This window comes from Zingiber officinale, chromosome 7B, assembly GCF_018446385.1.
Source record: "Zingiber officinale cultivar Zhangliang chromosome 7B, Zo_v1.1, whole genome shotgun sequence".
NCBI classification, from domain to species: domain Eukaryota; kingdom Viridiplantae; phylum Streptophyta; class Magnoliopsida; order Zingiberales; family Zingiberaceae; genus Zingiber; species Zingiber officinale.
Window position 1 is genome coordinate 34641063 of NC_055999.1, and position 27971 is coordinate 34669033.

Genomic DNA, 27971 nt, shown 5'->3' on the forward strand with positions numbered 1-27971 from the left:
CAACTTAAGGGAAGCAACTCTTTTTCATAACATGAAGAGTGCTCTTGGTCCCAACTTAAGGGAAGCAACTCTTTTTCATAACATGAAGAATGCTCTTGGTCCCAACTTAAGGGAAGCAACTCTTTAGGCTTTTCTTCTTACATAAGTCATTCACACATGCATTATATAACATGTTCTTATCATAACATAAAGTATAACATGTTATTTTGTTATCATCAAACTTGGCATATCATCTCATGAACTTAGCATAACATATCATGAACATGGCATATCATATCATGAGTCTAGCATATCATATCATGACCATAGCCTATCATGTCATAAGTCTATCATATCATATCATAAACATGGCACATCTTATCATAAGACATAGAAATGCAACATATCGTAAAGCATATTTTCATCACATCATAAAGCATGAAAGCTTAATCTACTTATATATCAAAGGCTACATATCATGAAAATGCATAAGCATGTTTGGTTAGGTTTAAACTCTTTCCTAACCCAATTAATCCATCTTGGCCGAACCATATCAGTAGGTTTCAACCTCATTTCATTCCATATGAAGCATAGAACTTATCCACATAACATGTAAACTTGATCTAAGCACATACAAGGCATTATACTTCATGAATAAGCATGTTTGAGTTCAAAACTCTAACCTTAACCCATTTATCTCAATTTGGTCGAAACATATCAGTAGGGTTCTTATATCATTTGGTTCCATATGAAGCATAGAACTTATCCACATAACATGTAAACTTGATCTAAGCACATACAAGGCATTATACTTCATGAATAAGCATGTTTGAGTTCAAAACTCTAACCCTAACCCATTTATTTCAATTTGGCCGAAACATATCAGTAGGGTTTCATATCATTTTATTCCATAAGAAGCATAAGACTTAAACATGTAACATGCACATTTAGTCTAAGTACCTATAGAGCATTGTACAAGTACCTACAAGGCACTATACTTCATGAATAAGCCTATTTGAGTTCAAAACTCTAACCCTAACCCATTTATTTTCATTTGGCCGAAACATATCAGTAGGGTTTCATGTCTTTTTATTCCATAAGAAGCATAAGACTTAAACATGTAACATGCACATTTAATCTAAGTACCTATAGAGCATTGTACAAGTACCTACAAGGCACTATACTTCATGAATAAGCCTATTTGAGTTCAAAACTCTAACCCTAACCCATTTATTTTCATTTGGCCGAAACATATCAGTAGGGTTTCATATCATTTTATTCCATAAGGAGCATAAAACTTAAACATATAACAAGCCCATTTAATCTAAGTGCATACAAGGTATTGTACTTCATGATCTAAGCATATTTGAGTTCAAAACTTTAACCCTAACCCATTTATTTTCATTTTGGCCAAACATATCAGTAGGGTTTCATACCATTTTATTCCATAAGAAGCATAAAAACCTTGGTTATAAACATGTAAAAATTCATACATCACAAAGAGGTACAACTAGTATGGTTTCTATCTAAAATTCTTGACCTAAGGCCTTATAATCAATTTTGGCCGAACCATATAGATAGGTATCTCTTTTTTTTTTTTCACAACATGAAGAATGAAGACTTAACTAACAACATGTGAAATTCATATATCATAGAGTAGAAAAATTAAGCATGTGATCAAAGAAAACTTGTTCTAGGTCCTCTCTTCCATCCTTGGCCGAAACATGCAATAAGGCTCTAAATTTCTCTTTTTCTTTTTCTACAACATGAAGCATCTCTTATCACTTGTTAACCCTAAGTGACTACCTATTCTTTATCTTGACCACATTCTTGCAAGAAAAATTTTAGAGTTTCGAAAAACATTTTAAACCGAAGCTACTTGTACTGCAGTGAGGGGATACTCACTTCCTTGCGCTTGTTTTCCTTAGAGATTTAACCTTTGTTGTGGATCCTTCCTAGAGAGGGGAAGCTTCCTTGCTCCTTGGTCTCGGCAAGAAGAGGAAATGGTGAAGAAGAGGTCACGGTGGAGGAGGGGGGAGTAGGAAGGTGAATGAGGAAAAATGCCAACTCATTTTAATTTCCTCCTTTTATTCATCATGAGAGGAGGAAGGAAAAAATATATTTTTCTTCCTCCTTTATTTTACTCTCTTCATAATTAAGAGAAAAGTCTAGATGCATCCCTTCTTGGTGAGTAAGAAAAGAATATTCTAGAGCATCTCTTCATTAGAGAGGAAGAAGACAACTCTCACTTCTCCTTCTAAGAGAAGAGCCTTTTCTTCTTACATTCAATTATGGTTTCCCTCTCTTTTCTAACAATAATTTCTCTTGGTCTAGTGGTTATCTTATTCAGGCATCTAATGAGAGATCTAGAGTTCAAGTCCTAGACCTTATATATTTTTATTTCTATTTTATTTGTTTAAGTGTTCGGCTAGGAGCAAAATTTAACTAAAGCATATATATTTTTTTCTTTATTCATGATAAAATATTCTAGAATTTTGCTAAGGACCCTATGGGTGTTACAGAACCTAGTTCTTAGTATTATATCTACAAATATATATATATATACATTAAAGAGAAGGGTGTAGTTCTAAATTTTAACATATTTTTATTTCTATTTTATTTGTTTAAGTGTTCGGCTAGGAGCAAAATTTAACTAAAGCATATATATTTTTTTCTTTATTCATGATAAAATATTCTAGAATTTTGCTAAGGACCCTATGGGTGTTACAGAACCTAGTTCTTAGTATTATATCTACAAATATATATATATATACATTAAAGAGAAGGGTGTAGTTCTAAATTTTAAAATGTATTGGAAATTGAACATTTTCCTCTTTCCCCGTTTTCTTCTTCCTCTTCTTTTTATTCTGTCCCTAACCTTAATCTTCCTCAACCCACATTTTCTTACCTTCAACCCACATTGCTACTACCACACGCCGTTGTCATTGTTATACAATCTGCAAGTGCATGGTTATCGTCAAGTAATAAAAATATCAATCTCATAGGGAATATTGATTAAGTACCAGTTGATTTCAAATGGAAAATTATCTAGATAATCTGAGGTTGGTTGGAACTTGAAAGAAAGAGATTAAAAGAGAGAGTTGGGAGAGAGAGGGGAAAAAGAGAGAGAGAGAAAGAGAATGATTTGGTTATGGGTGGAGATTTTAGGATTTCAGTTTCATTATGATGCTAGCTAATATTTATATGCATTGTTTATCTATCTTACTCCATGCTTATATTCATGTAGAGTTTCTAACTAAAGTCTAGCACAAACCCGCGAAGATCATATCAGAGAGTTTACCCAAGTTCTAATGCTATTAAGTAAAGAAGCAACTCTGAAAATGTTGGTTGGTCCTAGGAAGATCGTACCGGCTCCACTGTATAAAAATTTTGTACAAGTGTCGAACCTTTCCTGAACAACCTATTGTGTTTGTAGGATCGAAAAGAATTTAGATATCTCCACAATTGCATGATATTGTCCACTTTGGGCCTAAGCCCTCATGGTTTTGCTCTTGGGCTCTCCCCAAAAGGCCTCATGCCAATGGAGATATCTTTTCTCTTATAAACTCATGATCTTTCCCATGGGAAACCAGGTCTTTCTGCCCCTCGGTCCACCCGACCTACTAGGACTTCCTTGCCTAGTCACAACTAGGACTTCCTGCCTGGTGTCTGGTCCTCTTGATCCGAACATAGGAGCCCCCACTTTCTTTGTTCGAGGTCAATATTGTACCCACATGGATCAATCAGACCATAGCTCTTGTGCACAGTCGGGGGTTAAACCTTCTGGCAGTCCGGGCTCTGATACCAATTGTAGGATCGAAAAGAATTTAGATATCTCCATAATTTCATGATATTATCCACTTTGGGCCTAAGCCCTCATGGTTTTACTCTTGGGCTCTCCCCAAAAGGCCTCATGCCAATGGAGATATCTTTTCTCTTATAAACTCATGATCTTTCCCATATGTTTCCAATATGGGACTATGTTTGCAACCTTGCAACCCCAACAGTGTTCTTTAGAAATTAAATTCAGAATCGCAAACAGAACTTAACATTATCGATTCTAAATTTAACTTATCTGTTCTTAATGGTTTAGACTTAGATCGTAAGCGGAACTTAATACTTTTGATCCAAGTCCGACTTATGTTACAAAGTTAATTAAATATTTATTTCTAAAATTGGCTCCCAGGTCAAATATGGTGAGGCACTAGACCTTCTTGGGTATGGGATCATCCAGCACTGCCTCGATAAAACCTTTTATAGAAATTTAATATTTAATTTCCTAAAATAACATTAGGTTTAACCAAAAAGAACAATCGAATCACAAATTCAAAAAAAAAAACACAAACTCGAATCACAAATTCGAAACTCTAGAATCATATGTCTCTTGTGTTTGGAATTCATACAAAGAAAAACTAGTATGATGCGGAAAATAATTACTAGTTATACCTTTCTTTGTAAGCAAATAACCTCTTGATCTTCTACTGTATTCCTCTTCTAATCTCGGACGTTGTGTGGGCAACGATCTTCCGAGACGAGAACCACCAAGCTCCTTCTTCTCCAAGATAGATTCGGCCACCACTAATTCTCCAAGAGATGTAGAGGTCCGGCCAACACCACCAAGCTCCAAGGGATGCTAGAAACAAAGCCTTCTTTCTCTCCTTCTTCTCCTAGCTAGAACCGGCCACCAAGGACTCCTCTTGTGTTGATGCCGCCGGCCACAAAGGAGGAAGAGAAAAAGAGAAGAGCTAGAAGCAATAGGGTCGGCCACCACTAAGGAAGTGAGGGAGGGAAATAGAATAGAGTTGTTAGCCATGAAGGCACCCCTACCCTCTCTTTTATAATCCTTAGTCTTGGGAAATAAGGAAATTTAAATAAAAACTTCCTTAATTCCTTTTGCCATGAAAAGGAAAATTTAATTGATTAAAAATCAATTTCCTTTTCTTTATTTACATGGCAGGCCACCTACAAGCTCCAAACAAGGAAAGTTTTAATACAAGAATTAAAACTTCCTAATTTGTTCCCGAAATTTTTAATAAAAAATTTCTCTAATAATTTATCCCTTCATGATTGGTTATAAAAGAAAATTTCTTTAAATTAAAATTTCTCTTTTAAAACATGTGGATGATTTCCAAAAAGGAAAGTTATCTCTAAAATTAAAATCTCCTTTCAATCTACAAATAAGGAAAGATATCTAATCTTTTCTTAATCCTTTGTAGAAACTTATAAAAGGAAAAATTTATAATTTTAAAACTCTCTTTTAAATCATGAACATGGTTACAAAAAAGGAAAGTTTTCTCAAAATTAAAATCTTCCTTTCAATCTACAAATAAGGAAAGATATCATATCTTTTATTAATCTTTTGTAGAAAGCTATAAAAAGGAAAGATTTAAATTTTAAACTCTCTTTTAAAACTATGGAATCCACTTTAAAAAAATTTTAAAAATAAGATCCTTTTAATATGATGTGGCCGGCCACACCAAGCTTGGGTTCAAGCTAGGGCCGGCCACACCATCTTACTCATCCTAATTGCTTTGGTCGGCCCAAGCTTGGGTTCCAAGCTTGCTTGGCCGGCCCCATTAGGATGGGTATAAGGTGGGTAAGAAGTGGGTATGTGGTGGGTATAATTCTCTATATACAAGAGGCTACGATAGGGACCGAGAGGAGGAATTGGTTTTGGTCTCCCGATGAAATTAAGCTTCCTATGTTCGCCCCGAACACCCAACTTAATTTCATCAGTAATAATTCATTCCACTAAAGAATTATTATTGAACTACCGCATCAATCCCAAATTACATTTTGGGCTCCTTCTTATTATGAGTGTGTTAGTCTCCCTGTGTTTAAGATATCGAATGTCCACTAATTAAATGAGTCACTGACAACTCACTTAATTAATATCTCAATCCAAGAGTAGTACCACTCAACCTTATCATCATGTCGGACTAAGTCCACCTGCAGGGTTTAACATGACTCTCCTTATGAGCTCCCCTTGGGGACATTATCAACCTAGATTATTAGGACACAGTTTCCTTCTATAATCAATAACACACACTATAAGTAATATCATTTCCCAACTTATCGGACCTTTTGATTTATCGAGCTAAATCTCACCCTTTGACAAGAAAGAAATAAATACTAAATATATGTGCTTGTTATTATATTAGGATTAAGGGCACACACTTCCATAATAACTAAGGTCTTATTCTTTTATTAAGTCAGTATAAAAAAAACTTATCTTAAATGGTCCTACTCAATACACTTAGAGTGTATTAGTGTAATTTATTAGTCAAGATAAACTAATACCTAATTACACTATGACTATTCCAACGGTTTGTTCCTTTCCATCTTAGTCGTGAGCAACTGTTTATAATTTATAAATAACTGATAACATGATCTTCTGTGAATGACACCACTCACCATGTTATCTACAATACAAATTAATTGAACAACTATACTTAGCAAATAAATGTAGACATATGACCAATGTGATTCTTTTATTTCAAAATAGATGTTTACAAAAAGCTAGGCTTTTAGTATAAACTCTAACAATTTCCCACTTATACTAAAAGACTATGCTGTCATATATCCTGCCATACATTTGATTCCCAACCCTTCAACATGCTCATCAAAAGCTCTTGCCTTAAGGGTCTTAGTGAAAAGATTTCTCAGGTTATCACCTGATGCAATCTAGGCGGCAACAACTTCTCCTTGTTATACGATGTCTCATATTGGGTGGTATTTGCACTCTATCATGTTTACTTGCACTACAACAAAAACCCTCATAGACATCGGTTTTTCACCGATGTCTATTACATTTTCGACCGATGTCTATGAAGGCGATGTAAAAAGTCTGTCATTTTAGACATCGGGTTAAAACCGGTGTAGTATCACTTAATGACTCCAGTGTTCGAATCGGTTATTAACCTGTGTAGTATCACTTAACGACATTGTTTCATCAACGGTGTAAAACCGATGTAATCTTATATGTTAATAACACCAATTTTGGCAGCGGTATACGACCGATGTAAAAATAGTTAATAACATCGGTTTTGCAGCGGTGGAAAACCGATGTAATATCAATATTGTTTAACGGCATAAATTCAATTTTCAAAACAGTGAAAAACCGATAAAATACACCAATATTATTCTTACAATAGTATCCATAAAATACACAAATATTCACAAATTACACATATTCTTCTTCCAACAATATCCATAAAATACTCAAATATTCACAAATTACATAAATATTATTTTTACAACAATATCCATAAAATACACAAATATTCTTTTTACAATATCAAAAGGTAATAGATATTGTACACATCAAGGTAGTATCCGCAATTTACATTCCATGCAAATGCATGCATCATCCAAAATTTTCAAAAATCAAATATCTTTCCTACTCAAATGTAATCTAGCATGCATTCAGCCCACTTGAACCGCACTTCATCAATTTCAACTCTGGAGTACTTGAGATTTGTAAACTGTAAAAACACATAAATAATATATTAGTAAACCAAGACCAAAAATCATAGTTGAAAAAAGCAGTAAGAGCACTAGGTAACAAGATGACTAATTTGAATGCTTAAAAAGAGAAACATTCATCAATTATCTCAACCACATCATATAGTGATAGATCTATCATTCCTGGGACTTAATATAATCCAAACCAAAAATTTTAATCTAACTACATAAACAACAATTTTAATCTTTCAAATTTAATTCATTAGTAGTCGATCCAAATGGCATAACTGTTTATCACTTAGAGTATATGGAAAGTAAATAAATTCACTTTTATCACTAAGAGTACATGGAAAGTAAATAAATTCCTCAGCAGCAATAAAGATGAGTAACATCAATTCATTTATATGATTTCCAATGATACAATAACATCAAAACAAGTTTTTATTTCAAGGAGAAAATAACTAAAATGCTAACTAGTCAACATGAATTTCAAACCTTATCCTCTTCGAGCTAGGCTTATGAAATCATTTTTAAGAACAAAATCGACAAATTCAAGACTGTTCTTTCAACCAGACAGAAACTTTGTAGAACTAGAGGAAATCAAATGAAAGATCAGATCATAAACCCCAAGCGCAATAACTGGAGCAACGAATATCTAAAAGGGATCTATCTACTTGTTCATGTTTTACCCAAGTTCTGGATGCTCCAAGGAAAAAATGGAGGTTTGAGGGCTAAAAAGGAGCGTCAAGGGTCAAAAACAGTGTCTAACTGGAGTAGTTTTTTTAAAAAAAAAATACACAACATAAACTAAAAAATATCAACTATAACATCCCAGGATCGGTCCTAATCAGTGTTTGACCTTATCAAGTACAAATGTACAATACATTATGTTATATATATCATCTAAGGGGAGAGAAATTCTTAAATATGAGAGAGAATACCAAAACAAAGTAACATGTTGTTATCAAAGAAATGCATTGAAGAAAACCAGCTGACGACACATTCATATACATATTCGGTAGTAGTGAGTGCAATAGCTAAAGACTTGAAAAATGCCCTACCTTGCATATGAACCGGTTAGCTTTGCAACTTCCTCTTCCATCCTAGAGAGAATTGCATTTTGCTCTTCATTGGAAGCACTCACGAACTCCTTCACTAAAGCATCTAAGCTTGCCACAATACCAGCCTGCATTAGTCAAACCAATCTTTAAATACGACTGAAGAACAAAGTTTGTCAATATGATCCTTCACAATCTATCACTCACCTGGAAAGTAAGTTGAGCATTCGCATCACGGCTAGTGCCACATTTCTCATTAATAAATTTAACAAAATCATCCTACTCCCGTTCAGCCTCATAATCTTCACCAGCTTTGTTTTCCTTGGGAAAAAACTTCAAGGTAGGATAACCACTAACTCCATACCTGAAATGCAGAAGGCATCCTGCTTAACAAACTAATTTCAGAATGACAAAGTTGAAAATTATGGTCCTCCCACATAGGAAATGACTAAATAGTCTTTAGTATAGTGAATTTTTAAATGGAATCATTCATATCAAACCAAATTATTGATAACACCCTATCATAGTAAGGATGATATACCCAAAAAAAATGACTAAAGAGGACTTCATCATGATAATTTGAGAAATAATAATGATTAAGCACAAAATATAGTAGGTCATAATGCACATTTTTCACACAATTTTCATGTCAGATGAATGTTGGATAAGGTTGGAAGTTTAGCATTACACTTCTTCTCAAACATCAACGAATTCAAATATTAAATTTGTAGAAAACAAGAATTGTGAGTGAATCTGATCCTCCTCTCAATCAGATGTTGATTCTGCATTTAAGGTATCAACTGACATCACAATACCACAATTCCCCAAATCTAAATCTAGTACATAGGTGATTAGAAATACAAAACTCTCAGTTTGACAACTATTTATCAATATGTAAGTTTCAAAATACATATAATTCAATAACTGATACCTACTTTCAACTTACTCTAAATTAACATCATATAATATTTCTCCAAAATCTAAATAGGTAGCAGAACTAATGAAGCATTCAAGGTACACAATTGACTGAATCCACATCAATGAATCAGGTTAGATCTAGTAATCTCATAATTAAAAACATGGCAAATATGACCTTAGGCTAATCTAGGTCTTAAGCCCTGTCTCAACAAAAATACTCATAGGAGCAAGATGCTTGCAGTGGCCACACCTGTTTGAAGATAAGAAACTTAGTCGTCTACAGTGGATAAGGAAAAGTATCTAATGCTACAAATGAAGAGAAAAAAAAGAACCTCAGCAAATACACTAACCATGGTGCATAGAATTCAACAAGAACATCTTTATTTACGTTGCCTTATGGGCTCGTGGTTCCTTCGAGTTTGCTACTGCACCAAATAATTTTGGGCAAACTAGGAATCACATCTAAGTCCATCATGAGGTTACTGAGCCATTCAGCTTCTATGGCTGCTTCTGAGGCTGCCACATGCTCAGCTTCTATGGTGGAGTCCGAAAAACGCCTATGCTTAACACTCCTCCATAGTTATGACTTCACCTCCTAAAGTAAACACAAAACCCCGAGATTGACTTACTATTGTCCCTTCTGATTTGTAGTCAAAATCCGTGTAACCCACAAGGAGTAAATCATCTACTTTGTAAGCTAGCATATAATCTCTAGTCCCTCTAAGGTACTTTTAATATATACTTTACAGCAGTCTAGTATCCCAGTCCTGGGTTACTTCGATATCTGCTAACTATGCCCTGGGTAAAATAGATATTCAGTCTCGTACACAGCATTACATACATTAGGCTTCCTATAGCCGAAGCATAAGGAACTACCTTCATGTCCTCTTTCTATTTTGATGTCTTCGGAGACATCTCTTTAGATAAAGATTCTCCATGCACAAAAGGTAGAAAAACCTTTCATGGAGTCTTACATGCTTAAACGAGCTAGGATAGTATGAAGCTCGGGATAAGCACGACATTCTTTTCTTGTGATCCCTTTGTTCCCGAGAATATGTGCGCACTCTCCCAAGTCCTTCATTTTGAATTGTTTGGACAATCATACCCTTACTTCCGACAACACTTTGATATTGTTTCCAACTACCAAAAATGTCATCTATGTATAGTACAAGAAATACCACCACGTTTCCATCACACTTCTTGTATACACAAAATTCCTCTAGTCACTGAATAAATCCATAGGTCTGGATTACTTTATTAAACCGGATGTTTCCAAGACCTTGAAGCTTTACTTCAGTCCATAGACCGATTGAGCTTACATACATGATGCTCTTTGCCCTTTGCAATGAACCCCTCTGGTTGCTTCATATAGATGCTTTCTTCAAGACTTCCTTTAAGGAAAGTTATCTTGACATCTACTTGTCAAATCTCATAATCCATATGAGCAACAATAGATAAAAGAATCCAGATAGACTTAAGCATGGCTACCGATAAAAAATTTCCCTTTTTCAACAAGTCTTGCTTTGAAAGTTTCAGCCTTCCCGTCTGTCCTTCTTTTTCTATTGTGGACCTAATGGCTTTTACACCATTTGGTTATTCTATAAGCTCCCAGACTTTATTAGAATACATATATTCTAATTCTATATTCATTGCTCTTTGCCAAGATGCTGCTGTTGGTGCAACATCCCTCAGGTCAAGGTTGACCTGGTTGACCAAGCTGAGTCTTGGTTTGAGTTTAGATGTTTGACAATAAGAAATTGATTGAAGAAGAGTCAAGTAGGTCAAGGTTGACTGGATACTTGACTGGGAAGTCCTAACTGGGATGTTAGGCAGAAGGAAAGTCCTAGTGAGTGAAGCTAGGCAGATTGAAAACCCTAGTGAGTGAAGCTAGGTGAAAGTCCTAGTGAGTGAAGCCAGGCAAGGGAAAATCCAGATGGATCAAGGACGATCGGACATCTGGTGTTGGGAAGTCCAAGTAGGTCAAAGGATTGACTGGATACTTGGCACGAGGAAATACAGATAGGTCAAAGGGATTGACCGGACATCTGGTGGAAGTCCAAGTAGGTCAAGGGAGTGACCAGATACTTGGCATGAATAGAAAAGTCCAAGTGGGTCAAAGGGATTGACCAGACACTTGGTTGGAAGTCCTAGCAGGTCAAAGGAGTGACCAGATGCTAGGCATGATGTACCAACAGGTCAAGGTTGACCGGATGTTGGTTTGAGAGGTTTGGAACTTGGTTTTGGGCAAAAACCAAGTGTTGGATCGATCAGTGGATCGATCCAGGCCTTTTCTAGCGAACAGAGAGCCTCTGGATCGATCCGTGGATCGATCCAGATGTCCCAATCGATCAGTGAATCGATCGGGACGATGCTGCTTCGCGCGATAAGCGCTGGATCGATCAGTGGATCGATCCAGGCGTTACTCCATAGCACAGAGGCACTCTGGATCGATCCGTGGATCGATCCAAAGCCTCCCCGATCGATTGGGAACATTCGAATCGATCGGGATCCGACCGTTAGCGTCGATAAAGGCCGCAGGCGCACGATTCCTTCAAAACTCTTCACCGATTCACTCTAGATCTCTCGCCAGCTCCTCCACAGCACTCACAAAGCTCAGATCGCCAGTTCTTGAAGGATCTTTGAAGTTCTCCAAGTCAAGAGGCGGATCAAAGCCAAGAAGAGAAGCTAGGGTTAGGGTTTATACTCATTGTAAGCTTGTAAGCTTGTATTTCTTGTATCCTTTCCCTCTCTTCTTGTATTGAGTCTTGTAGGGCTTCTCCGCCTTTGGTAGTTACCATAAAGGAGTGTTATTCATAGTGGAGGGTGTGTGCGTTGGTGTGGATCCTTGGATTAGTCACCTCTTGTGAGGTGGATACCAAGTAAACCAACCGTGTTAGCGTTGTGTGAGTGTTTCTTTGTATTTCCGCTGCACATCTTTGAAGAAACAAGCAACGCCGAGCACCGAGCGAACGCGACGAGCTATTCCCCCCCCCCCCCCCCCTCTAGCTACTTTTGGTCCTAACAGCTGCATCTTTATCTTGGAGTGCTTCATGTCCGGGGACTGGGTTCATGTTCACCAGGGATCAAGTCCAAAGACTCTCCCAAAACATAAATCATTCAGGTTGCCTAACAACCCTCCCACTACGACGAGGCACTTTGTGCAATTGTGTATCATTTGTGATACATGTTGCAGTTTCTTGTGGTACTTCATCTTGTACTGTTTGTACTAAATTAGACGTGTCCTTTATTATTTAAGAACAAATTTACTTATGGGCTTTTGGTTCATTACATAATCCTCTTCTAAAAATCAGGCATTTGTGCCAACAATGTCCTTCTGATTTTTAGGACTATAAACCTCCTTTCGTTTTTCTAGGATAACAAGTGAACTCCTGTCCAACTTATCAGTATCTCCCTTCAGTACATGTGCTGGACTATCCCAGATCTGAATATGCTTTAGACTAGGCTTACGCCCATTCTACAAATCTATTGGAGTAGAGGGTTTTGACTTAGAAGGTACTATGTTCACTTCCGTTTCCAGTGTATATCCTTGAAATGAATTTGGTAATTTTAAAAAACTCATCATTAATCTAACTATTTCCACAAGAGTCTTATACCTTCTACTACACCATTCTGTTGGGGTGTACCAGGTGTAGTTAGTTGGGATTAAATCCCGACTTCTGATAAGTGACTCCTAAACTCTCCTAAGAGGTACTCGCCACTACGATCTCATCGTAGTGTCTTGATACTTTTACTTTGATGTTTCTCCACATCATCCTTTTACTCTTTGAACTTATCAAAGTGCTTAGACTTGTGGTACATCAAGTAAATGTACCCACATCTCGAATAGTCGTCTATAAAAGAGACGAAATATTCGAAACTACCTCTACCTGGATAGTCATAGATCCACACAAATCAGAATTCCAACACATCTTTGGCTCCTTACCCCTTAGACTTAAAAGGCTTCTTGGTCATTTTCCTTTCCAAGTAAGACTCGCAGGTTGGAAAGTTTTCCACCACCAATGAACCTAAAAGTTCATTGACTATTATCCTTTGAATCCTACTCAAGTTAAAATGACCTAGCCTTAGATGCCAAAGATATGATTGGTTCATTTTCAAAGGTTGCTTTCTCTTAGAGTTAGAAGATGTGTTATTAATTTTCATTTGTTGCATCGTGGGAGTTATTGGATTTTAAATTGTCAACCAACGTACCATAACAAATAACTTTCATATTTTCTTGATAACAACTTTGTTACCAAAATAGACAGAATATCTATTCTTTAATAGTTTAGAAACCAAAATCATAATCTTTCTAAACTTAGTATGTAAAGACAATTTCTCAAAATCCATGTTTTATTCCTATTAGAGGATAAACATCTCCCACTGCAACAACTTCTATGTTTGCAGCAGTGCTCATGTAGACGGTATTTTCCCTTTCATATAGTTGTCAGGTTTCCTGGAACCCCTGCAATGAATTTCAGACATGATCAGTGGCTCCCATATCAACACACCAGGTACCAGTAGATAACACCACTAAACATGTTTCAACAACTAATGAATTAAATACACTTTTATTGTTCTCATTTCTGAGAGGACAGTACACCTTAAAGTCCAAGTTTTATTTCCAATCATAATTGGGACTACTAAGTCTATTCTATAGTATAACAACTAGGGGATTGACAAACATTTGAAATCCTAAGAATCAAAAAAATACTTGGTCAAGACCAACACTTTAAAAACCCCATGAATTTTGCATGCCACGATAGTGTGGACGTATACAAAATCAAAGAGGAGATTTTATCCATTATTTTTATTATCTCATCAACCTAACTTTATGACAAACAAAATTAATAGTTGGTCTATCTTTGATCAAATATTTGGTCAAAACTTTAAATTTAAAATAATATTGATTCCTCAAAACAATATCATTTAAATTCACCAACACCTCAAACACCGGGAATTATGCATGCCACGATAGTGTGAACGTATACAAATTCAAACATTTGTAAGAGAAAGGTTTTACCCATTAATTATCTTGTCAATAAATCTTTATGACAAATAAAATTACCTCAAACACCGTGAATTTTGTATATCATGATAGTGTGAACGTATACAAATTCAAACATTTGTAAAGGGGGTTTTCATTTTATTAACTTGTCAATCTATTTTTATGACAAATTAATAGTTGGTTTTCCTTTGGTCACACAAATAATAGCAGTGACTCCGATGGGGAGGATACTATTAAATGCGCCTAAGTGTATACCATTACTTGATACTAAATCCATTAAGTAGGATTGTACCCCTTCCGATGGGGAAGATCACACGCTCCTAAATAATTTCCCATAACCATCCATAAAAGAAGTTTGATCCAGTGATCTGCAAACAAACTCATCTGATATGAAGGCACTCAGAGCCAACGCGCAAGTTTGTTTGCATCACTTACAAACCAATAATGGAGACCGTGGAATCTATCTACTAATCCCTCTCCCAATTAGTTATTTAAGGTGAGAAATTTTAACCTATCAAGCATACATCACATGCACACACACATCACAGTAAATAAGAGCAATAAATATGGAAATTAACTTTCCAACTATTATGGTTTCTTCCGTCACTGTTCTTCGTGTGCTCCAACCCTGGATGCTGCCATATTTAGCCACCGCCATCGGGTCCATGTCGTTGGGTCTATCGAGCTTCCTTTTCTGCTGCGCCTCTGGTCCTCTAATAGCACCACACTTCACAAGGATACGATCCGTGATAAAAATATAATTTTACATATATTGATCATATATTCCACAAAGGAATGTACATGTATTCTAGATCGAACAAAAAAGTAAAATTTTAAAACTAATACAGCTCCTGCTGTATTTGATATATACAATCATGCACACACAAAATAATACCCTTGACATGTCCAAGGGATGAGGGAGACCAAGAGTCATGACTCTTGGTATTACATGGAGGTATATAACCTCTCATAAGGTGGTCGACCACTTAATGGTGGGGCATTAAGCATTTTGTGTGGTAATTGAAGTCTTCTTCTTCCTCCTCTCTTCTCTCTTCTCCCTCTCATCCTCCATTGTCGTGACCACCAAGAGTGCTAGCACACTCTAAGTGGTTCTTCTCCACCTTTTGTCCGTGTGGATACTTGTAGAGGAGTGTTCACTTGACACTCTATGAGATACGACATCCTTTTGGACGAGCGGGATAAGCGAAGGGCTTCGCTACAAAGGTATACTCTCTTTTCATGTAGATCTCAGGTAGATCTAGTGTAGAAACATGTACATGATTTAATTTTAAATATATCTTCGCACGGATCCGTAGCTAGAATTTGGGGTTTTCGCAACGCAAAAAGCGATTTTTGTGGCTCGAATTGCTAACAATTTAGGGCTTCCAATTCTTTTTTTTTCTTTTTTATTTTTCCAATTCTGGGATGAATCCAGGATTCATCCTAGAATTGAAAAATTAAAACAAAAAAACAAAAAAAAATAATCGAATGCCCTATTTTTGGACCTATAGATGTTGAAATTTCATAAATTAAGTTTCTATGTATTCGAATTATTCTCCTGATCATAAAAACATCCTTATCTATAATTTTGACCTAATATATTGAGTGTCGTGATTTTTTAACATGAATTAGGTCAAATTCTGGTTAAAAAATTACTACACTCAATATATTATATTAAAATTATTGATGAGGATATTTTTATGATCAGGATAAAAATACAAATATATAGAAACTTATTTTATGAAATTCTAATGTCTCGAGGTTCATATTTAGGGCTTTCGATTCTTTTTTCTTTTTCTTTTTTTTTTTAAATTCTAAGATCGTCCAGGATTTGTCCCAGATTTGGGGGCAAATCCAGGATTTATCCCAGATTTGGTGACGAATCAATGGATTCATCGCCAATTCTGGGATGAATCTAGGATTCGTCCCTAAATCTAGGACGAATCATGGATTCATTCCAGAATTGAGAAAATAAAAATTAAAAAAAAAAGAATTAGAAGCTCTAAATATAGACCTAGAAACGTTAGAATTTTATGAAACAAGTTTTTATGTGTTCATATTTTTCTTCTAATCATAAAAATATCCTTATCTATAATTTTAACCTAATATTTTAAGTGTGGTGATTTTTTAACCCTAATTTGACCTAATTCTTATTTATAAATCACTACACTCAATATATTAGGCAAAAATTATAAATGAGGACATTTTTATTATCAGGAGAGAAATACGAATACATAGAAACTTTTCATGAAATTTCAACATCTCTATGTCCTTAAATAGGGCTTTCAACTTTTTTTTATTTTTTTAATTTTTAAATTCTGGGATGAATCTTGGATTCATCTCAGAATTGAAAAAATAATTAAAAAAATAAAAAAATATTTGAAAGCCCTAAATATGTAGGTATAAATGTCAAAATTTCATGTCACAAGTTTCAATATGTTCGTATTATTCTCCTAATCATAAAAATATTTTCACCTATAATTTTAATCTAATATATTGAGTGTGTTAATTTTTTATCTGAATTTGATAAATTTATGTTAAAAAATTATCGCACTCGATATATTAGGGAAAAATTATGGATGAGGATATTTTTATTAAGAAAAGAATAATACGAACACATAAAAACTTTTTTTAAAATTTTTTACATCTCTATGTTCGTATTTAAGGTTTCGGACACTTATACGAACATGCATTGAACATTAACTTTCTTAATTAGTAATAAACTATATATATTTCATTAAATATAGATTTAGAGATATCAGAATTTTATAAAAAAATTTCTATGTGTTCGTATTATTCTCTTGATCATTATAATGTCCTCATTTATAATTTTGACCTAATATATTGAGTGTAGTATTTTTTTAACACGAATTAGATGAAATTCTTATTACAAAATTGTCACACTCAATATATTAGATTAAAATTATTGATGAGGATATTTTTATAATCAGAAGAATAATATGAACATATAGAAACTTATTTGATAAAATTTCGACATCTCTAGGTCCATATTTAGGGCTTCTAATTTTTTTTTTTTATTTTAGAATTTTGTAATTCTGGGACGAATCCTAGATTAGTCCTAGAATTGGCGACGAATCCTTGGATTCGTCCCTAAATGTGGGACGAATCCAGGATTCATCCTAAAATTGAAAAAAAAAAAATTAAAAAAAATGAAAGCCCTAAATATGGACATAGAGATGTAATTTCATAAAATAAGTTTCTATGTGTTTATATTATTCTCCTGATTATAAAATATCCTCATCCATAATTTTGACCTAATATATTTAATATATTGAGTGTGGTAATTTTTAATAAGAATTTAATCTAATTCATATTAAAAAAAATATCATACTTAATATATTATATCAAAATTATAGATGAAAATATTTTTATGATCAGGATAATAATATGAATACTTAAAAACCTGTTTAATGAAAATATGACATCTTTAAGTCCATATTTATGGATTCTGATTCTCTTCTTTTTCTTTTTTATTTTTTTAATTCTGAAACGAATCCTGGATTCGTCCAGATTTAGGGGTGAATCCTTTATTTGCCCCAAATTTGGTTTCATTAAAATATTAAGTTTTTACGACTAATTTTTAATTCGTCGCAAAATATGCAGCAAATTATAATTAGTTGTAGAATTTGTAACAAATCTCATTTTCATTGTCAAATTGCAACTAATATTTTATTTGTCACAAAATTTGGAACGAAAATTAAATTTCATTACAATTTGATAGAAAATTTTTTAACAAAATATTATTTGTTGATAATTCTAAGACAAATATTTAATTGTAAAATTCATTGCTATTTTGGGATAAATTTTTATTGTCGCTAAATTTGTTGTCAATTTAAAAGGAAAATTATTTGTCTCTAAATTTCATCCCTAATTCATTATTTTTTTTTTCCTTTTTTAGTGATTGCGTCCTTGCTATAATGGTCTTATTCTCCACTATAAGGCATTTGAGCGTTAATTACATGAATCCAATGCTCATGGACAAATCTTTTAATCTCCTGTCCAAATACAAAAAGATATTAGATACCAGGTTTGCTAGAAGTATCTACGTTAATGTGTTTAAGGGTACATTCTATTGATACAAAAACCTCGAGTTAGTAAGTCTAGTATTCCTTCTTGCATAGCTCAATTTTGCTTACAAGAAGCAAGCTTGCACATACTAAAAATATTACATACTGAACCATAACATGGATGATACGACACCAAAGATTTACATAACTTTCACTCTCCTGTGATTTATAATGAGGACACATAACGACATGAAATGCATATAAGAAAGATGAAAATCATGGATCACAAGCATTTTGACCTAATGGTTATCTTGGTCCTGATAACTCAACTGGTCGAAGGTTGTCGGTAGAGTCCAAAATCCACTCATTGGTTAGAAGCCGTGGAGCCATCTCCTCCAGTCGTCCCACTTCAACCTTTAGCCATTCCTCCCATCTCTCCGCAAGACCATCACCTTCAAGCATCCTCACCACCTCTGACATTTTTGGTCGTTCTATAGGTGATCCCTGAGTGCATAGCAAAGCCACTTGTATGAGGGACTCCACTTCAGCCTCCACGTAGTCATTCTGCAGATCAGGATCAACCAACATTTCCAGCTTCTTCTCTTTCAGCAGTCCTTTCACCTGAAACAAATAAGTGGTGGCTTAGTTCTTTAAATAGGGCCAATAATCAAACTAGATGCTCGTAATATCTCAAGAATCTAGGGAAAGTCAATAAAAATTCTGTACATCCTTGAGGTTGGAGTCCAGTATCATTTGCTTTTTCGTAACATACATAGACAAACTCAAAAAAGGACAATTGACCAATATAATATTTTAAACTTGTAGCCTTCTTGAGAAACTCAATTGTACAAGCAATTAGAAATGTGGTTTCTGAAACCATTGACAAATCTTCTTCGTGAGGGGAAAATGCCAAACTTAAATCCACTCTGCTAGCATTTTAAAAGTTAATGATTATTTTAGAAAAAACTGTGAACAGTGCCTACCCAATCAAGTAGCATAACATCATCATCATTTGCAAGCCGGGCAAGGTCAAATGCTCTTTGCCCAGTAATCAGTTCCAAAAGCATGATTCCATAGCCAAAAACATCAGTCTTCTCTGAGGATTTTCCAGTTGAAAGGTACTCAGGAGCTATATGTCCTATAGTTCCGCGAACTGCAGTTGTTACATGGGTATCCTTGTAGTCCATTAGTTTTGCCAAGCCAAAGTCTCCAACAATGGCCTCAAAGTCCTCATCCAACAAAATATTTGCAGCTTTGACATCACGATGTATAATTTTAGGATCACAATGATCATGCAAGTAGGATAGCCCTCTTGCGGAACCAAGTGCAATCTTTCGACGAGTTGCCCACTCAAGTGGTGGCTCAGACGGAGGACGCTCTACAAATAAAGCAACTAAGTTAGAAACTGTAGGAATTTAGTTTCTTAGTAGCCATGGAAATGATTCCTTAAGAAATGTTAGGATTAAAGCAGCAGAATATTAAGTTTCTAGAAAACAAATTTGTTTTGACATTATCAATGAAGTACCTCTTAAGCGTGATGCAACACTTCCATTAGCCATATAAGGATAAACAAGTAACCTTTCAGTGGGAGTCATACAAAACCCTCTTAGCCTAAGCAAGTTTCGATGCACAGCCAAGCTAATCATCTCAACTTCAGTTTGGAACTGAAGCTCCCCACCAGGAGTTCGCTCTTCTTTTAGCCTCTTTACTGCTACAAGTGAACCATCTGCAAGTCGCCCTTTATATACTTTCCCAAATCCTCCTCTTCCCAGAATGTTCTTGTTGCTGAAGTTGTCAGTTGCGACTTGTAATTCCCGTAGAGAAAATCTCTTTAGCTGACCCAAATGAACTTCTGGATCTTCTTCAGCTGCACAAACAGTCCTTGATAAGTGACGGAGATAACCATAATCCCTTTATGTATATGTTTTATACTAACCAGGTACATCAAAGAAATGTTCTGGTGGCTTACGGCGACGCCACCATGCAAACAATATTGCCGGGACAGCAAAAAGCAAAGCAGCACCAGCAGCAACTCCCCCAGCAATTGCTCCAGTGCTGGAGGCACTACTTCCTGTTCAATAACAATCTATTAGATTTAATCCAGACAAGAGTGTAAATCCAACTCAATCTAAAATCAAAGAAGCAAAGAGAAGCATGTAAAGAGTAAAAATATGAAAAGAATATTTCCCAAGTAAGAAACTACCCAAAAGTTGCTAGCACACATTAAAGGAAAATAGTTGGTTGACACCATTCATTCCCCTAATTTGTTTCAACCAAAAAATTAATTAATTGCCCAATAAGGCAACATGAAACTGTATCTTAAACTTAAACTGGAAGCTTAAATAAATGATTGAGATATTAAATTTCAAATGAATTCCATTGTAAATGGAAAGAAAAAGAAAACTGAACATGGTTGGTATCTCAAATGAAATTGTTTAGGTTTACAATGCAAAGATAAATGAGCATATCAATTTTTACCTTGAGATGATGGTGGCATTGGAGGAACAAATGGAGGTGGCGGGGATAAAGGAGGAGCACCAGGACAGGCCTTTGTTGTCCCAGGACCACATAGAAGAGGGTTGTTAGCAAAGCTGCATATTGAGAACATATAATTAGCAAGCTTTATATTCACTAATAAGAAAACAATGTTCGCAATTTCAGTGAATCTAGAAAGCACCTGATTGGAGTGAACAGAGAGAAAGATCCTGTTGATGGAACTTCTCCGGACAAGTTGTTATTTGACAAATCCCTGTATTTCAATAAAACAATATTAGATAATAACAAATAAAATAGTTCACACGTGTCTAACCTATTATATAACCAAGGATCCATGACTTACAGAACTTGGAGGGCAGTGATATTAGTCAAAGACTTGGGAATAGGACCAGATAAGCTGTTATTGTTAAGCCGGCTATCCTTCAACGGAATTTTCCAAAAATAGCAAGAATTAAATGATAAAGGGAAATATTTCAACATTGAACAAGTATATCGATGACGGGAGATCAGTCATTAATTCAATTCTAATAAATAACACCAAGCAGCATGCTCTTGTAGCTAATTTGACAATAAATGGAACACCTAGAAACACACATTTTATAAACAAGTAAACATCAATTAAATCTTCATTTAATTTCCACTAATTTAGCAATGTCATTCACAATCCTGTTTATTGGAAAAGAATAAGATTATTCAAGTATCTTACCTTGACTCTAATCATTTCATACCTCATAATCTATCAGGAAAATTAAGAAATAAGGTAACAACTGTTTCTCTCTTTTCTAGCATAAGGTTCTTCCTCATTTTTATGCATCAATTACATGATTCATTATACAAAAACATACGACAAAGTTTAGAGAAGATGCCTACACTTTTTATGTGCCAAATTCATATCAATGTTTCAACACTGCGTTATAATTTTTGTACATCACGAATTCCCAAGTACATTTGGTTGACATTGAAGACTGTTTATGAAGTAATCTTTAGTGGGTAAAAACAACAAAATTTTTCTCTGAAAAGAGAGCAGACTGTTGATTCTTGGCATTTTTTTCTACATGCAAGTATTGTTGAGATAGCATTAGTGCCGCAGTTCACAATTGTTAACTAATGCTTCAAAAAAATAACCCAAGATAACTAAGTTGCAACAAAATATAAATGATAAAAAAAAAGAGAAAATAACAATATCAGGTATCTAAAAGCCCAATAATCATTCTGAAGAGAACGAAGTCATACAGAAATCGCAGCTTTGTTAGCTTTCCTAGTGAATCTGGAATTTCACCCGTGAAGTTGTTTAGGTAGAGATCCAAGCTGACCAAGTTTGTCAGGTTTCCAAGGTCACTAGGAATTGTACCACTAATGTTGTTACTGTAAAGCTCCCTGTTATTCGAAGAATAAATAAAAATCACAATAAGATACAAAGTGCTGCAATTCTAATAAGAGAATTGATAGCCGAAACACACTTGATCACATAAGATTCTATTTAGATGGAAACTATATATTTGGTACAGAAGCTACTCAAGCATGCCTGTACAATTAGATTCAGTGTGTTATATCTCCAATCTTATTAGGGGTTAATTAACAGCAATTAATTGATATGGTAGATAATAAGGGTTTAGTGGTTAAATTTGAGGTTGAATCCTAGGAATTATAGCTGAGTTGTTTATTTAGGGTGATTATATGTAACTGGATTGATCAGGGTTCAATTTAACATTTGATGGATCTTCGAGGTTGTGGTTAGGTGTGGATCAACTTTTCTTTGAATTGGGCTCAAATCAAGTTTGATCTAACCTTAATTTGGTTGTGTTTAGACAGAACAAGAGATTGCCAGAGTTTAATCAGTTCAGTTCCATGGAGAAAATTAATTGAATTGTTAAATTAAGAATATAGGTTTCTTGTTCATGTACCCTCTGAGTTTCCTTTCACCATGACAATTCATCTACGTCAACAATTCGTTCCTCTTAATCCAATTTTGAACTTCTCCTCTCCTTTCCTAATCATGATCAACTCTTTAGAGAAGGATGATTCTTCTTCTATGCATGCTTTCCTCTCCAATGTGCAGCGAGTTTTCTTTATCACCGTCAATTACTTTCTGAGTTCTTTCCCTCCATGGGCGTCTTTCTTCACGACTTGTCCAATATGTCACATGCATCAGGCATAATTTTGCATGCAGCAAGCAAATGTCAAATGCAGTGAGTAAGCTGTCACGTGCAGAGAGCAGAATATTTCTTTAAGTTGGATGGTCAAAACTTCCTTAGTGAGTATTCCATTATAGATTGTATCTTTTATTTGAGTTAGATGATTGTTCATGGTTTTGGTTGTAGATCAGCTTATCTGATTGAGATCTTGTGATTAATGGTTAGGAAATCTAAACTATTGATTATACCCAACCCTTGCTGTGATTTGGAAGACTGGGTAATTGTTTAATTCTTGTTTTCCGAGGTAATTTATGTAAAATTGTATTAATCCCTAAGATTAGTGACTATGCTTGTAGATCGAGTTTGGAAGTGTCTAGGGGTGTTTTGTGGTTGGCAAGACTTTCCAATCTCCAAATGAGGCAAGATTATTTTAATTGTTTCACTAATCTGTGGCATGAGATTTTCTTATGGCTTTTGATCCATTTGCAAAATTGTATTATGTAGTGTTATTTCTTGCAAGTATTATGGTTAGCAAAAACATATATATCAATCCATGGTACTATTCCTATAGACTCCAAGTGTTTGTTGCAATAGAAGACTTGATGATTACTATTGGATGCATGCATGATACACCTACTATTTTCTTTATCATGTTTATTTTACTTTGCTAGAGTATTGTTCTCATATTAAAGTTGCATGCTTAGAGGTGTTATCTTTATGCATGATGCATATTAAGAGATTCTTTGGTTCTACTAATTATTCTAGAATACATTATGAGACACACACACACACACACACTGATTAGAGAATTGATAGTGTACTTTTCATACATGATAAGAATTATGAATCAGTGTAAGAGAAGTGTGACACATGCAGCTTAGACTCATTTGAAGGGCTTTTAGCTAAGTGAGATATATATTGCTTGAGATAGTTAGGATCATTGATGTTTAACAGACAAGTGATTTTAAAAAAGATATTGTCAGTGTGGGTGTATTATGGTATATTATATATTAATAGCTTATTTAAGACCATATGGCCTTAGTGATGGGTCTATGATGATTTGATGCTATCTAGCCAAAGATCGCACAACTCAAAATATTGTTGGCCTATGATAGTTGGGTATTAATGGCATTTAACTAGATATCATGAGGTCATATAATTTCGGCTATTAAGATTTCCTCTACAGTGTGCATCAAGTTCTATTTCTCTCCATCAGTTACTTGCCAAGTTCTATCCCTCCAAAAGCATCTTTCCCTCATGATTTCACACGAGCAAATGTTATGTGCAACAAGTAGAGTGTCACATGTAGATAGTAGAATGCTATGTGCTTTCCCTCTCTTGTGTGCAGCATTGTTGCATCAATAGAGGAAAATCTAATGGTGGGTGTGACAAGGTGATGTATTGGTGTTATAGCTTGTTTAGTTTGTCCTATAGGTTTTCCTTCATTGACATATTGATGAAAGCCTTTCTTGAGTTAAGGCAACATCTACAAGGATCTTTCATCATCCTTCTTCTCTGAGTTGGAGGTTCAGATCTTTCCTTTATGAATATTCCATAACAGAATACTCTGGTTTTAAATAAAGTTATATTATCAAGAATTTGCAATTAATAGTAAGGGAAGGTTTGACTTTTAATTGTTGTGTTTAATGATAATTTGCATGGTTTAAAATCTTGTGTCATACCAGTAGCATAGGCGAAACATTTCATTCCGCCCATCGACTGGTACAACGCAGAGACCAACACACCCCGCCGAGCCATCGTACGACCTCCGCGGCCTTCGCGGCCATTGTGGAGGGGTTGCGGGACCCCGCAGCTGCAATAGAGGGGTCACTTAATCCCGCGCCGGTTTCTAGTTGCTAGCTGGGTTGGCTGGGTTGCGCCGGCTTCGTAAGGCTGCCTCTTAATTTTTAATTAAAACTTAATCTAATAATTTTAATTAACTCCCCACTATAGTAGAGATTATCTAAATATGTTTAATTAAACCCTAATAGAACTATCCTATTAACTTAATATATATAAAGAGAGAGAGAGATGTCTCATCTGCTGCACGCCCGTGGGTGCTCACCCGCATGCGCGACTGAGAGGGCGCGGCCTCGTGGCACCATCGACCACTGACTACCACGTGGGTGCACCTTCTCAATCGCACACAGGCGCACAGCAGATCTCACTGTTGTATATATTATTTATATTATTTATTTTAATTCTAAAAATATATAATAATCTTATTTATTTATTTATCATAAAATAGATCTCATATTCTTTTTAATTTTTTTTTATTTTTACATTTTTTTTCTTTTTTAAATATTTAAGTTAATTTTTTATTTTTATTAATATATTTTATATTAAAAAAATATCGAAACTATATCGATACAATACAGTACCAAAATCATATCATTCCGATCATAGATCGAAACTCTGATACGGCTTGAAATTGTAAACCATGATAATTTGTGCATAATTCTATTTTGCTAAAGATTAGCAAATATTCTTGTAGATAGAATCAGAGATGTTTTTGTGAGTGGCAAGATTATCCTATCTTCAATAAGGCAAGATTCATTTCCCTCTTAGATTAATTCATGGTATGATATTTTAGTATGTCCTTTAATCCATTTGCTTATTGCCTAAATTATAGTCAGTAGTGATTTTCTTGTTTGTGTTAATCGCTGGCTTCAATGAAGATCATCCTCCCTTGAGCATGAAAGTTAAATGTTATGGTTTGATATATATGTATACGAGAACCAACAATACTTATTATATTTCAAAAAATAAATGACAAAAAACAAATATCATAAACTGAAAACTCTGTGATCTATTGAAGGGCAGTGAGCATGTTGGGGAGAACTTGAATAAATTATATGGATCACTATTTGTGTCTAAGAATGGTCCTCGATATAATAAATTTGATATAAATCTGTATCAGCTTTGAGGTTCTAGTTAAATGTATAGTGAATTCACCTTGAGTTCGAATTGATCTTCAGATGGAGTTAGGTTGTCGAATTAGACCTAAGCCAAATTAATATTGGTATAAATTGGGTCAAGTTGTAATCCAATTTTTAATGCTAGAGGATATAATAAGTGGATCTTGTTATTAGGAGTGATATGATTCAAACAAATCTCAATTTGGACTCAATTTCAATGAATTAGGGTTGAACCATGTTGAATGATTTGGATTAGATTTAGTTATATTCTTAAGTTAGTTGATCTAAGGTTTCTTGATATCTTTATATACGTGAATTTGACCCCTTCTTTATTTCCTTCCTACATTGAAACCCTCGGTCATAACCCCTTGGTGAAACTTAAGGTGGAATAACTATTGCATAAAGACTTAAAGTGAAATAGGTATGGTTAAAACAAATATAAAAAGTAAAATTATTAGGCCTATTATTTTACTAGAGTATTTTGACCACCCATAGAGATGTAGCAATTTGAGTTGCCTGTGGTCTCTATTTATTTGCATGAGAGAACTACATCATTGTTTATCAATGGTGAGGACTTTAGTCCGCATGCCAGATGACACTATCAATATTTTTTTGACCTAGATTCAATGATTCACTTTTTCATGAGTCTATTGGTAATGATTAGAGGAAGATAATTAAAAGTGAATTCAATTATGATACTAAATAGTGATAATTAAATGAAGTTGCTTATAGAGAATAAATGGTGATAAATGGAATGACTTGTGATACTAAACAGTGATAAATAACTAGAATGATAGGTGATAATTAAATGGAATAATGATAAAAGATGACTTTATATTAAAATAAATACAACATTTAGAACTCTAATATTTGGATGACTTATTTGAACTTTTGAATTTTTTAATCAAATTAAAATTCATATGCATCCTACTCCATATTTGCCTACTTAGCAATTTGTGTTTATGCCACAATTTCCTTAGCCTCTAGTTTGGTAGGTGAGGTGATGAGGCTGAGACATTGCAACCCTGGGTATTGGAAGGCAAGGGTTGATTTTGAAGCCTTGATTGGTATATAGAATTGATCAAAGATCCGCGAATGGTTTTACTTTTTGTTTGTTTGTTTGTCTTTTTTGTTGTATATATAGATATATCCTTTCTATACTTTCTATAACAAAGGGAATGAATATATATTTTTGTTGAATATCTCCTGTTTACCTTGAGTTTTCTATTCTTATTAAGTCTTGATTAGTTATTATATTGTCATGTAAGTGGAATTACACCTCAGTCGCTGAGTCATGACATTAAAAAAAATGACAACATTCATGTAATCAAAACATCTAATGAAAAACTTACAGATATTGCAGATTTTTCAATTGACCAAGTTGGGGAACCAAAGTACCAGATAGCTGTGCATTTCCAAGATCACTGAAAGACATTGGAAATGGTCAATTACTAAAGCAACATAATTACCCGATAGCATAGAGAGGTCAGTGAACTTACACTCTGATAACACTATTGTCATTATTGCATGTAACGTGGAACCATGTGCATGGATTGACCAGGGTTGGGTCCCAGCTTTGTAACACATTATTAGGATCATTTAAGTTTGTTTTAAGATAGTGCAAAGCATCACCTGTACACATAATTTGAGTATGTAACACAAGAACATATAGATATGGAAGCACTCCAAGTATTTCTGTTGATAAGAATAAGTTGAAATAGCATTCAACTCATTGTAATAAGACTAATTCAATAGCAATGACACATACAAACCCCCATGCCTTGATCAGCAATCTCCAGACAACAAAGGAGAATAATCAAAAAAAGGGCAGCCAATGACCCATACAAACCCCATGCCTTGATCGGCAATCTCCAGACAACAAAGGAGAATAAAAAAAAAAAGGCAGCCCGTGCACGAAGCTCCCGCCATGCGGGGTCCCAGGGAAGGATCCATTGTACGCAGTCTTACCT

General features: G+C 34.7%; 1 protein-coding gene across 1 annotated transcript in view; it reads right to left on the bottom strand.

Moving 5' to 3' along the window:
- Positions 1-18488: 18488 nt before the first annotated feature.
- LOC122005654 (LRR receptor kinase BAK1-like) overlaps positions 18489-27971 on the bottom strand; it is a 29444-nt gene continuing 19961 nt past the window's right edge. Inside the window, exons 2-11 of the mRNA XM_042560772.1 lie at positions 27501-27633; positions 27354-27425; positions 22182-22325; positions 21292-21363; positions 21130-21201; positions 20931-21043; positions 20389-20523; positions 19978-20319; positions 19436-19830; positions 18489-19073 (exon numbers count right to left, since the gene is read on the bottom strand). Coding sequence (XP_042416706.1) covers positions 18759-19073; positions 19436-19830; positions 19978-20319; positions 20389-20523; positions 20931-21043; positions 21130-21201; positions 21292-21363; positions 22182-22325; positions 27354-27425; positions 27501-27633 — 1793 coding nt within the window. The 3' untranslated portion in view covers positions 18489-18758. The remainder of the gene's footprint in view (positions 19074-19435; positions 19831-19977; positions 20320-20388; positions 20524-20930; positions 21044-21129; positions 21202-21291; positions 21364-22181; positions 22326-27353; positions 27426-27500; positions 27634-27971) is intronic.